The sequence below is a fragment of the Mustela nivalis genome, assembly GCF_964662115.1.
Source record: "Mustela nivalis genome assembly, chromosome: 11".
Lineage (NCBI taxonomy): Eukaryota > Metazoa > Chordata > Mammalia > Carnivora > Mustelidae > Mustela > Mustela nivalis.
The window spans coordinates 85,473,103-85,485,458 of NC_139030.1; the positions used below are offsets into that span (position 1 = coordinate 85,473,103).

The 12,356-nt window shown below is 54.9% G+C and overlaps 1 protein-coding gene across 1 annotated transcript; it reads right to left on the reverse strand.

The window, feature by feature from the left end:
- Positions 1–318: 318 nt before the first annotated feature.
- On the reverse strand, positions 319–7,906 carry DNAJB2 (DnaJ heat shock protein family (Hsp40) member B2). Its single transcript, XM_082691540.1, is given in 13 exon segments — positions 319–1,206; positions 1,209–1,273; positions 1,483–1,505; positions 1,507–1,511; positions 2,418–2,624; positions 3,510–3,580; positions 3,770–3,872; positions 4,097–4,189; positions 4,924–5,046; positions 5,230–5,283; positions 6,614–6,723; positions 7,332–7,432; positions 7,697–7,906. Coding segments are annotated over 12 exon segments (966 nt in total). The 5' UTR covers positions 7,397–7,432; positions 7,697–7,906; the 3' UTR covers positions 319–1,159.
- Positions 7,907–12,356: the final 4,450 nt, after the last annotated feature.

Here is a 12,356-nt window from a genome sequence, read left to right on the forward strand (position 1 = left end):
TCCCATACTTGTGGTTGAGTCATAACTTAGCCTGGTCCTTGCTGTGGGGCAGGCTAGTGGACAGCGGGTCCCTGCCTAGGGAAGGCCAGTGGTGGAGCCACAAGAGGCGAGGCCAGAAGAATGAATTTCTCGGGACTCAACAGTGTACTTGGGGAGTGCAGCCTGGTCAATCGGGGGACTTCTGCTGTCATCTGGGAAGCCTTGTGACCTCTGGGCGTTTGGGCAATAAAGGGGGCTATGTCACCCACTGGTCCCGTAGGGTCCCCTTTGGGGCCACCTCGTAAAGAAATAACACGGGAATGCAGCACACCACCGAGCTCTCGAAACATTTTTATTTATTGACTTCCAGTGTTTCTCTCTCGGTCTGAGCTCAGCCCAGCTGGCTTATTGATAGGTCTCTGGGATGCCGTGTCACAGGGCTGGCAACACCCTGTTTCCACCACTCCCCTCCCTGGCCACGGGGTTCCCCAGGCAGGGAGGAGGAGAGGCAGCACATTTGTGGTGTTGGAGAAGAAGAATGGGCAGCAGGGTCAGAGGCCAAGGAAGCCATACAAGCAGCAACATGCCCGGAGGACCCATCATAGACCAACCCCGGCCACGCGAATACGTGCGTGTTCTCGCGCTCACACACACACGCACACACGCACACACTCTCTCACACTGGTAGCCTCCCCTTCCAAGCTCTCTGCCGGCCCACGCCTGTCAGTCGCCTCCCGGGGCCACGCCCTGCTCGGCCGTCCCATCGGATCCAACTGTGTAGAGGAAAAGAGCCTCTCTCAGATGCCGCAGGGTTTTTTCATTTGTACACTCTAAGCCCGGGGCTAGCAAGCCGCGTCAGGGGAACCGAAGCTGGGTCCACTACCCCTTCATCCACATTCTCGCCACCCCCGCCAGAGTCCAATCAGATGACAAGATCTCCCCTTCTCACAGCGAGTGACAAGCCGACCTGGGCTGGAACTACATGTCCCAATATGCACAGCTCCACAACCACTCACGGCTTCCCCTAGCATGATCTATCAGAAATGAGGCAGGGTGTGTTGCATTCTGGGACTCGTAGTCCCCAAGAGACAGCACCACACACCCAGGGAAGAGTTCACAGGCTAAGACTAAGGATGCCTCCTACCCGGCCCCCACCCACCACCCAGGCCCAGCTCTGCGCTTAGCATGGGTGAGGGAGAGGAATGGTGGGTCCCCTCCCAGCGCACAGGGAAGGCGCTGTCCTGTTGGAACTGTGCAGCGGCTCTGGATCCCGGACATCCAGCTCAGAACACATCTGAGGAGAGAGCGGGGGCGGGGTGATAGGAGACAGGGTCAGCAGCAAGCCGTGGAGGACGAAGCTGAGCATGCAGACCTGGGCTAGCCCTGTGGCCTCTCCCTGAGCCCTGATGCATGGTGAAGTAGGACGGGGTCTGGTGCCCTCCTAAGCCTCCCTCCTGGGGCACCCTGGCCTTATCCCACCTCTCCAGGGATAGCCGGCCTCACCTCTGCCTAGTCCCGAGGCCTGGGGCAGGCTGAGGCAGCAAGAGGAAGGGAGGAGGAGTGGGCTCCGGTTCCGAATCTGGACGAGAGGCTCCCGCCCCACCCAGCTAGCCTCCCCAGAAGACCTTATGGCCCTACCGGCCACAGCATCTTCCTGGTCACACTGAGGCTTTCTTGGGGAGGGAAGAAGGGAGTCCTAGCCAGATGGCAGTGAAAGCAAGCGATGCGGCCCGCGGGCAAGTGCAGAGAGAAGAGAGCGAGGGAGGAGCAGCAGCACCAGAAGGGAAGCAACAGAGACGTCAGAGCTCAACGCTGCACAGAAACCAGGGTGGGATATCTGCAGCTGGACAAGGAGCACGGGAGACTCCCTGCTGTAGCTGCCGACTCCGGCCCAGGGAACCCCAGGCCAAGTCCTCCTTCCTTGACGTCATCAGCAACACAGGTGGCCACAGACCTGGGCACAAAAGGCCTGGCCCAAACCACTAATGCCCCTCAGAAACTCCCCATCTAGTGGGAGTAAGTGCATCCTGGCTCCTGGGAGGCCCTCCCACTGCCCGGAGGCTGCCCGGAGGCCCCCCACCCTGGGCTTCGCCAGGGACCTATCAGCTGTGGCTGAGCAGAGCAAATCCCGAGTCCACACTGGAGTGCGAGTGGACATAGGAGGGAAACCCACGGGGGGGGCACTGAGGTGGAGAAGAGCTCCTACAGCTCAGGCCCTGCCCCTCTGCTCCTAGCAGTGAGCAGGACGCCCCGTCACCCTGAATCAGGGTGGTCTGGGCCTGGTGATCAGAGGATGAGGCAGCGAGAGGCCTTCTCCTCTGGGGATGGGCTAGACTTGGCCGCATCCCCCCTTGCAGCCTCAGGGGTCCCCCCCGTGCCGGGATCTCGGTCCTGGGCCTTGGGCCGCCCCTGCCGTCGACGCTGCGCCCCCCGCCCACCTGCGGGTTTCTTCCCAGCCGCCTCCATCTCGGACAGGCTGTAGGCCATGGCGAGCTGTAGGTCCTCGTCATCCTCGGAGAGGTCGCTGTCAGAGGGGCGGGAAGCAGGAGTCTGCCGGACCCGTGTGCCCCCGGACCTGGAGGCGACAGCCTGTTGCTGCTCGCGACGGCTCAGCTCCAAACCCAGCGCCAGGTCATCCGGGACACCTGCAGGAGTCATGGCTGCCATAACGCCCTCCGACCCAGGCCAGAGGAATCCTGCCAGGCTGTCTCATGCAGGGGCCACTTGGACCACTTACAGCCCCTCCTCTGGAACTGGCATGCACGCATTCCGGCAGCTGGCACGGCGCTCATGCGTGTGGGCAGGTACCCAGCTCCAGCAGGGACGAGCCGTCTCCTTCGGCAAGTCCCTCAACCTCCCTAAGCCTCCCTGTCCTCGTCTATAGAATGGAGGTGGTGAGTGCACCTATGCTGTCAAACTACTCCCACAACTAAAGAAGACAGCTCAGAAAGCACACTTGGCGTGCAGTGCTCTGAAAGGCGACAGGCATGGAAGGGCGTCGTTCTGTGATCCTTCCAGGAAGGTCAGGTCCTTTCTGACCATCCCACTCGGTGGGGACGCTGGGGGAAGGCTTCCAGCCCAGGAATCCTGCGTCCTGAGGGTCACTCCTCGCTTCTCCTCTTCCTAAGTGGGACAAAACCTTGGGCCTGGGGCTACTTGGGCCTTTGGGCCATTTAACCCTGCTGAGGTAACAACTCTCCTCATGTGGAGAACAGGATGGCTATCAAAACCCTGCCCTCCCCCTTCCTGCTTCTGCATGGAGCCCATGTTCTGTGCACAAGTGCTTTCCAAACCATCCATGCTCTGCAAACACCAGGCACCCACTAAGGATGACGGTGGGCGCCTGGCATCCAGGACTCCTCAGTTCCCGGCCCCCTTAGCAGGCCTCTCTGATTCCGCCAGTGGGGCCTGTGGCCATCATTCCTCCCCTGCCCCAAAGGAATTGAGAGAGGACAGTGTTGGGCGGGGGGGCCCTGGGGCCTGGTGCTGGAGCTTCCTGCCAGGGACTGGGTGGCAGAGCCACTCCTCACCGTTGATTGTGATTGACTTCAGCTGTCCGTCTTCTTCCACTTCCACCCGCTCCTGCCCGTTCTCCATGATTCTGGGGGGGATGGCACAGTTCACTCAGCGAGCCACGCACGAATCCCGCAGGTGCCTGTCTGCACGCTGAGATGCCGTGGCGAACGGGACAGATTCTGCCCACAGGCAGCTGACCTGGTCGTATGCCACTCCCCCTCTACCCCTCACCCCCGCACCCCTGCCCCCGGGATGATCCCAAAGGGGCCCTCACCTGCGTGTCGTGATGCGGCGTCCTTGGACAAAGGTGGTGGACGTAGAAACAGAGCGAAAAGCACCAGCCCCGGGACTGAAGGAGAAAGAGGAGGAGGAGAAATCTGGCATGGAGACAAGGGAGGAAGCAGAGAGCTGGTCAGAGGGAAGATGGCACTGGCATGCTGCAGTCATGAGGGGGCCGGGAACCACCGTGGGGGTCTCCCCGCAGAGATGCCTGAAGACAGGTCTCCAGACACTCAGGAGAGGAGGCTTGGAAAAGGAACGAGTCAGGATGAGGGGGTTCCAGGACCCAGAGCTTGCAACAACACTAACGGCCAGCACATACCAGAGTGCCCAGGGAAGGAGGAAGAGAAAGTGAAGAAGGGGCCCGAGTGTCGGGAACCCCGGCTCTGAAGCTCGGAGAAGGGGCCCAGGTCATCTGCAACAAGCAAGCCGATTAAAAATCATTGGGCGAAGAGTGCTGTTCCCCCCAAAATGTGTGAACCCTGCCTTTCAGCCTTGACATAGAGCCTGCTAAGCATTTCTGATTTTTTTTTCTTTTTTGATTGTGGACTTGTTTACACATTAAATTTCTTTTTAATATTAGGTATGAAAAAGATCCCTGGCAAATTCCATCCACAGTAGACCATGAAGGAGGGAAGGGAAAGAGGAAGGGGGTGTTGGCTAGCTCCTTTGGCACAGGCAGGTAAGCATGGCATGAAAAGAGGCCCACCCGGTCTCGGGAGGCCCAACTCTCCCGTTGGCTGGGTAACTCTAAGCAAGTTACCTGCAAGAACCTTTGGGCTCTCATCTGTAAGTGGGGAGAAAACTGTCCACCTCACAGGGCTCAAAGTCTTCGCTGCGAACATGCTATCTGTCATGTGTGATGTCACTGTGATGGTCACAGGGTGCGCTGAGTCCTGCTTTCACGGCTGCTATTGTGCAAGCCTAACAATATACCATTGTTGCCCTCATTTCATAAAGCAAGTCTCTGTGGGTTTCAGGCCTGTGTCAGGTTCTGTCCTCGCTGTCCCTAGACCCACCCCCACAAAATCTTCTGTCTGTGGAATTCTGCTGCCCTCTTGGCCTCCTCCCTCAGGGGCTCCCGACTGATGGAGGGCAGGGCCTGGAGCGGGAGTCAGAGCTGGTCAGAGGCCTCCCAAGCCCACTCACCAAAGAGCTCCGCAAAAGGGTCTCCACTCCCAAAGAACTCCCGGAAGACCTCCTCGGGGCTGCGGAAGGTGAAGGTGAAGCCCGGCCCACCACCACCAGGTTCTGCGCGGGATGGGCCAGTTCCTGGAGTAAAGGCAGGAGGAAGAGGGGGCTCAGGGCGTGCCTCTTGCCCTGAGCCAGGGGACTCCACCGAAGGCACGGCCTGGAGCCTTAGGAAAGTATCCACAGCACTACCCTGCCCTCCCCCTCTCCTCTGTGACCCACTTCCTTCCCTGGGCGCCCTCCGCCCTCTGCCGCTCCACCTACCAGCCCCAGTCAGCCCCTCCCGGCCATAGCGGTCGTAGATCTCTCGCTTGTGCTCTGGAAAAAGAGACCCAATCATTTCTCTCTCCCTCTGGGATGACGGCCTCCCCTTCTAGGCTAGGACCCTCAGAGGATCACCCAGTGATGGAGGCTGGGGTGGGGGGCAGCAGGATGCACAGGGGACATGGGCCATAGGTTTCAGCAGTGCCAGCTCTTCAAAGTGTGGCTCCCTCTCATCTGTAGAATGGGCATAATCACAGCACTGACCTCCCAGGGTCATTGCCAGGGTTAAATAAGACAATCCACGGAAACTGCTTAGCATGGTGCCTGATAACCCAGTAAAGTGTTCAGCGAGTAGCAGCTAATTGTTACTATGCTATTCATCAGGGCCTAGCCTCCATGTTGCCTCTGCAGAGAGGCCTTCTGTGACCACTGTAACAAGAAGGGTGCCCGTATTCCCCATCAACAACACCCAGCAGCTCCCCCGCAGAATACTGTTGGTTGTGTATTTCCTTGGTTAATGCTGGGCTTCTGGGGCAAGACGCAATAAACCCATGATGACAAGGACAGTGTCTGTCTGTCCTCCATTGTTCCCCAGCACTCAGCGAGGGCCCAGCACCATCAACACTCAAGGAATATTTTTTGAATGAGTGAATAAATAAATAAATGACAGACCTGGATTCGGTCTGTCTTGACTTTGGCTCGGGTCATGATCTCCGGGTCCTGAGAAGGAGCCCAGCATAGGGCTCCACGCCCAGTGTGCAGTCTGCTTGAGACTCTTTCCCCCCCCATCCCCCTCTGCTCCTCCCCCTCACTCACACTCTCTCTTTCCCTCTAAAATAAATAAATAAAATCTTAAAAAAAAAAAAAAAAAAAACCAAAACCAACAACAGACCTGGATTTGTATTCCAGCTCTGTGTGACCTTGAGCAAACCACCCCATCTCTCTCAGCCTGTTTCCTTGCCTATAAAGTGGGGATGATAAATTCTGCCTGGCAGGATGGCTGTCAGACCCTTGGGGATTACACCCACTGATGCATGGCACAAAGAAGGCTCGGCACACATGTAGGTTACCGGGCCTGCTCCCATCCCCTTGTCAAGACCCATGCTGCAACTACCATACCAGATCCCAGGGCGCAGACACTGAGCGCAGGGATTAGGGAAACAGTAAGAGGGTGCTTTGCACATAGTAGGTGCTCACTTGAACTGAAGCAAAAAAAAGAAAGAAAGAAAGAAAGTTGCAGAGCCCCCTGTCAGAGAGGGCACTTAACTGCCGGGTTAGAAACACACATGGAGGGGACAGGAGGTGGCAGCATGTCTTTGCGAAGGAGTAGGATGGGGCATGAAATGGGGGCAATAGGTGCTGCCCTGCCCTGCCCCCCCCTTACTGTCTGACAGCACTTCATAGGCCTCCGCCACCTCCTTGAACTTTCTCTCAGCAAATTCTTTATTATCCGGGTTCTTGTCTGGGTGCCACTGAAGAGCCTTCCGCCGATACCTGCAGGAAGTGGGACCAGTGGGCAGGTCGGAAGCCATGAGAAAGCACCTCTCGCCAAGAAACAGAAAGACCTGCTTGCCCATTCCTTTCCCCATTCAGATTCCCTTCTGTCCCAGTTGCTAGGGCTGCCTCTGCTGCCCTGCTTTAATGGAGTCCCTCTCTCTCCCCTCTGCGGCCAGTGCTAAAACGACTTGTAGCAGCAGAAAACGAGGGCAGGAGACAGCCCCATCCCTAACCCCTCTGGAGCTCACCCGGGCTGCAAAAGTTGGAAATCTGTGTGGCCATGGCATACAGGGCTCTGGACCCTCCTGGTCACAGGGCCTGGACATCCTGAGAAAGCCCACACCTAGGGGCTGACGCTTGAGGCAGGAGTGATGGGGAAGGGGGGTGTGATCCACTGGAGAAGGAGCCAAAGTGCAGCTCCCAGCAAAACTTCTTCACGCTAGGGACCTTCTCCTACTCTTCCAGGGGTCTTCTTCCCTCCTATGGATGGAGCCCCCAATCCTAAGGACCTAGGTCCCTCCGCGAGGTCTCTGAAGGACCCCATGGTGGTGATGGGGAGGGGTTTGGGGGTGAGAGGTTTTCTGATGCGCAACGGAGGCACTTACGCCTTCTTGATGTCATCAGCGGACGCACTTCGCGGCACGTCTAGGATGTCGTAGTAGGATGCCATGGCAACTCGTCAGTAGTCAGATGGGCCTCCGTGGGGCTGCAGGAGAGGAGGAGGAGTCAGGCAGGAAGAATCCAGGGTCCCCTCCCAGGGCCTGGAGACCCCCACCCCCCGGAGGGAGCGGGAGGCGCTCCCAGGAGGAAGCGGCGCCCACTGGGTTCTGGTTGGGACCGGTGACGAGGCTCCCTCCGGCAGCCTTATCTGGCCCCCGCAGGCCGGTGCCCGGGGAGCCCTATCGCAGCCCCGAGACTCCAGCAGCCCTGCCCAGGGCCTCCCAGCCTCACCGGGGCCCCCCGCCCGCACCTCCTCGGTCGGGAGTCCCTGGCCTCCTGCAGCGCCCCGCCCCTGCCCCCCGCCGGAACCGTCTGGCACCGGCCGCCCCGGCTCGCGGCTGCTGCGTAGGACGCGCCCGGCCCAGCTGTGCGCGCAAGCATGCGTCAGCGGCACGGAAACTACTAGAGACCCAGACGAGGCCGACCGGGCCTGTCACCCAGCGGGGAGGGGGTTGGGGGACGGCTGCAGGGGCTGCCGGGAGATGGGGGCGGAGCCGGCTATTTTGGGCTTGCTCCCGGGCGACGTCATCCCCAGACGGGACCTGGGAGACGGCTGCCGGCTGCATCCTGGCGTGACGCACTCGCGGGCCAACGAGCCGCCCGGCCCCCGGTCCCTCTGTCCTTTTCCTATAACAGGCTCGGTGATTGACGGCTACTCACTCCGGAAAAAATCCCCCATATCAAGGACTCACAGACCAACCCTCTGGGTCGAAATCCTCCCCCTTCAGATCTCTGCTTCCGCCCCAGGTCCTGAAGAGAGGCTGTCCCAACTTCCCTGAGTAGGTCAGACCTGCCTGTCAGCGTTTCGTGACACCATCACGCTCGTCGGAGCTGCAAATCTGCCCTTACCTGCTCGATTCTTTGATGGACATTCACCTCCCCCATTAGAATGTAAATTCCACCGGACAGAAATTGTGTCTCCCCCCCCCCCCCTTGAGTATTTAGGGCAGTTGTGGGATTCAAAAATAGCTGTTGGATGATTAAATAATGAACAGGTCGGAAGCTCTTGTTGACAGTTTTGACACATGTAGGGAAGGTGGGGTTAAAGGATAAAAGGAAAACAAAAAAAAAAAAAGGAAAAGGAAATTCCCCAGATTCAAGGTTTTTGGCTTTTTGCTTTTTTGGGATCCACCCCCCTCCCAGAGTGATCCCAAATATATCTTACCTCAAAATGATTCCTGGGTTCAGGCCTCATGAGACAGTTAGAGAACCTTCCAGAATTGGCTCCTGCTTGATATCCTTCAGGCTAATCCATAAGTATCCCCTGAACATTTACATAGTAGATGCAGTCAGGATGTAAAATGAAGAGTATGACCCAGTCCCTGGCTACACAGAGCTCCAGTGTGATAAGATTCCAGCCCAACAAGATAGCCCAGTGGGAAATTCCAAGGTTTTAAAAACAGACAGACCTGGCTTTGCAACCTGGCACTATTGTGTGACTTGGCAAAACCTCTGAGAACTCAGTTTTTCCTACCTAAATATAGGTAACGACTAGGGCTGTTTGAAAGTCAAATGAGGTGTGGTACATAGTTCATCTGGGTCTTAGTACGTACCTTTTGGGCATCATGACCGGCCCAAGCAGTCATGCTTATGTGAGTCCAGAAGAGTGTTTTCTGCTGGGTGGCCCAGAAATGCTTCGCTGAAGAGAAGGGCTTAAGCCAGACAAGAGGAAAGAAGGTGGCATGCATTTGCCCACTTTCTCTGGCTGCCCACAGTTTGAAACTTCTGAATACTTTTGGGGAATTCCCAACGTGTAGGCCTTGATGGGATGCTGGCCACCCCCTGTCACAAAGCCCTGACACGTGCTCTCCCAGACTTGTCGGCTCTAGGGGTACGTGGTCATTAACTTTGCCAGTTGAGAGCTCCAACTGGGACTTTGAATGTGGAGCAAGTCACAGAGAAGCTGGGGCAGTTGAGAATTCGTTTCTGCGGTAATTGTGACAGCGGAGCCAGCAGCAGCCTCTAGTGTCTGGAGGAGGAAATGTCGGTCTCAGAGCCTAGGTGGGAACAAGCCTCATTGCAGCCCCCAGTTCTGTAGGGAACTGGGCGGGGTCTTTTAGGCAGGCTGTCCTGTGCCCTGACCTTGACTATGGTACTGGATGCTCAGCTTTCCTTGCTGCCTACCTATTCACGGAATCTTATCTGGCAACCCTTGTATTAATTCTGTGTGCTACCCAGTGTCTCTCCAATGTGTGTGTGGGAAGGTGGGGGGGGGGTGCCTTTTTCCTTTATTTTAATTTGCCAGAGCTAATTTCTGCTGTTTACAGTGAGAGTCTTGACTGACTGGCCTTAGTATAAGAGGAAGGAATAGGTTAGGTCACTCCAAAATCTTCCAAATCTCTTTCTTCTTACTTCTCCTATCTCAACAGACGTTTGTCTAGCACCTACTGTATATGTGATTTTATATTAAGAATTAGGAAAACAAAGGGGTTTACGTTCCAGTCCTTGTACTCCAGGGGGTAAAAATCTAGTTGGGACATTGACAAATGACAACCAAGGGAAATCATATCAAACACATGTAGCAATCAAAGGGTTAATTTCATTTGTTCACAAGAAAAATCAAATACTGCAGTTTTTTAAATGGGCAAAAGGCACAGACAAGAGTTTATAGAAGAGAAGATATTGATTTTTAAACATATGAAAATATATGAAAAGATCCTCGACCTTATTCATAGCAAGAGAGTTATAAGGAAAGTGGCAATAAAATACTTTGTTTCACTTATCAGATGATGGACAAAGATCAAAATGTTTTATACATTGGGTGGGCAAGGCTCTAGAGCACAGGCATGCTAGTACATTGGTTGTGGGAGAGCAATATTGTGCGTATCAAAGTTAAAAGTTCAGAGCCTTTGACCCAGCGGTTCTGATTCTGATACATATGGGCAAAGAAGTATGTACAAGGATTCCAGAATTTGTTTCCAAAGCAAAGAATTGGAAACAACTGAAATTCTCACCAGTAGCAGCCTGGTAAAACAAGCAAGGGAACACTGCCTAAAAGAATAGTGCATTGTTACATTGTTACCAAAAAGAAGGAGGCACATCTTTATGGACTGTTAAGGACCATCTTCAGGATTTTTTGCTAAATGAAAAGAGGGTAAGACAAAGTGTATATATGTAAGTGTGTGTACTGTAGTCCCCCTGATCCACGGTTTCAGTTGCCCACAGTCAACTACAGTCTGGAAGCAGATCCTCCTTCTGATGTGCCATCAGAAAGTCAGTAGTAGGGGTGCCTGGTGGCTCAGTGGGTTAAAGCCTCTGCCTTCAGCTCAAGTCTTGATCCCTTGATCGGGATCTCTGCTCAGCGGGGAGTGTGCTTCCTCCTCTCTCTCTCTCTCTGCCTGCTTCTCTGCCTACTTGGGATCTCTGTCTGTCAAATAAATAAATAAAATCTTAAAAAAAAAAAAAAGCCAGTAGTAGCCGAACACTACATCACAATACCTACAGCATTCACATCGCTTTATCTCATCCTGTAGGTAGGTATTTAAGCATCCACATCATCATGAGAAGGAGGGGAGTATAGCACAAGATATTTTGAGAGAGACCACATTGGCTTAACTTTTGTTACAGCTTATTATTAGACTCGTTTTATTTTATTGTTATTGTTAACCTCTTACTGTGCCTTATTTACAAAGTAAATTTATCATAGGGATGCATGTGTAGCAAAAGACATAATATATATGGAGTCTAGTACTATCCCTGGTTTCAGACATCCGTGGGGGTCTTGAACATATGTCTTGAACATACTGCATACACATTAACATATGTAGATGTCTCTGGAAAGAAACACGAACAAAAAAGTTAATAGTGGAGGCTGTCAAGAGCAGAACAAAAGAAGGGGACTTATTTTCACTTATAGCCTTATTTTTGCTGTTTGGAAATCGTTTTTGTGCCTTTTCAATTTGGAAGCATGTTCACATAATAACTTTGACTATATACAGCATTTTTCCAAATCTAGCTGGAGAAATGAGATATTGGCAAGAAGCTGAGTGCCCGCATACAAGGCAGTCCATGCCAAGCACCGAATGAGTGATAGAGACAGACAGAAGGTGCTGGGAGACTCTCGAGCAGGGAGCTTCCCAGGGCTGGATGGTTCTGGGTGACTGTGATCTAAGCTGGAAGGAATGGCAACACCGAGACAAGCAGGGAGAGGTGGCGTTCCAGAGGGAGGGAATGGTGAGAACGCAGCTTTGGAGGCAGGCATGTTCCCCACACACCAGAGATGAAGGAATAAATGTGTTGGGTGAAATCCAAGTTGGGAATCTGTCTCTTGTGTCTGCCTGCAGGAGGTAATTGTACCTTGGCTTTAGAAGCATCAGGGATGAAAGCATTCCCTGCACTGAGGGAGTCCCGGGGAGCCAGGCTGGGTGGCGCTCCTGGCTGCCTCTTGGAGGGCTGGGTTGCCACCTCCCCACACCCACACCTAGTGTAACCGAGACCTGCCAGTGCTGCCAGCAGAGTTGCTAGCTGGGAAGGCCTTGCAGGGTTTGAGATAGCCACACAACTGCCCAGGGTGGGCAGGCGGGCTGGTGCAGCAGACAGAAGGGGTGCCGGACCCCGCCACTGGCTGCCCAGACATCCTGACAGGTGAAGACCTCACATCATTTTTGCCTCTCCCAAGCCCTTACCTCACTTTCTATGAGATGTTGGGGGCCGGGGGCCCTTTCCAGAGGATACTGATAGCCCCCAAACCTGTCCTCAAAGATGCTTCTGCCCTCACTCGGTCCCAGAAGCTATTTATCTGCAATCCCCCTCCCCTGTGCCCTCCACCCCAGCGCCTGGGCAAGGGAGTGTCAGGCGTCACTCCCTCCTTGCCTTTGAGGTGCCTGAGTCACTGTCTGGGCATTAGAGAACTGGCAGGTTCAGAGAGTGGTGTCTGGAGGGGTGCCTGGAACCGCTGAGGCAGGAGTGGG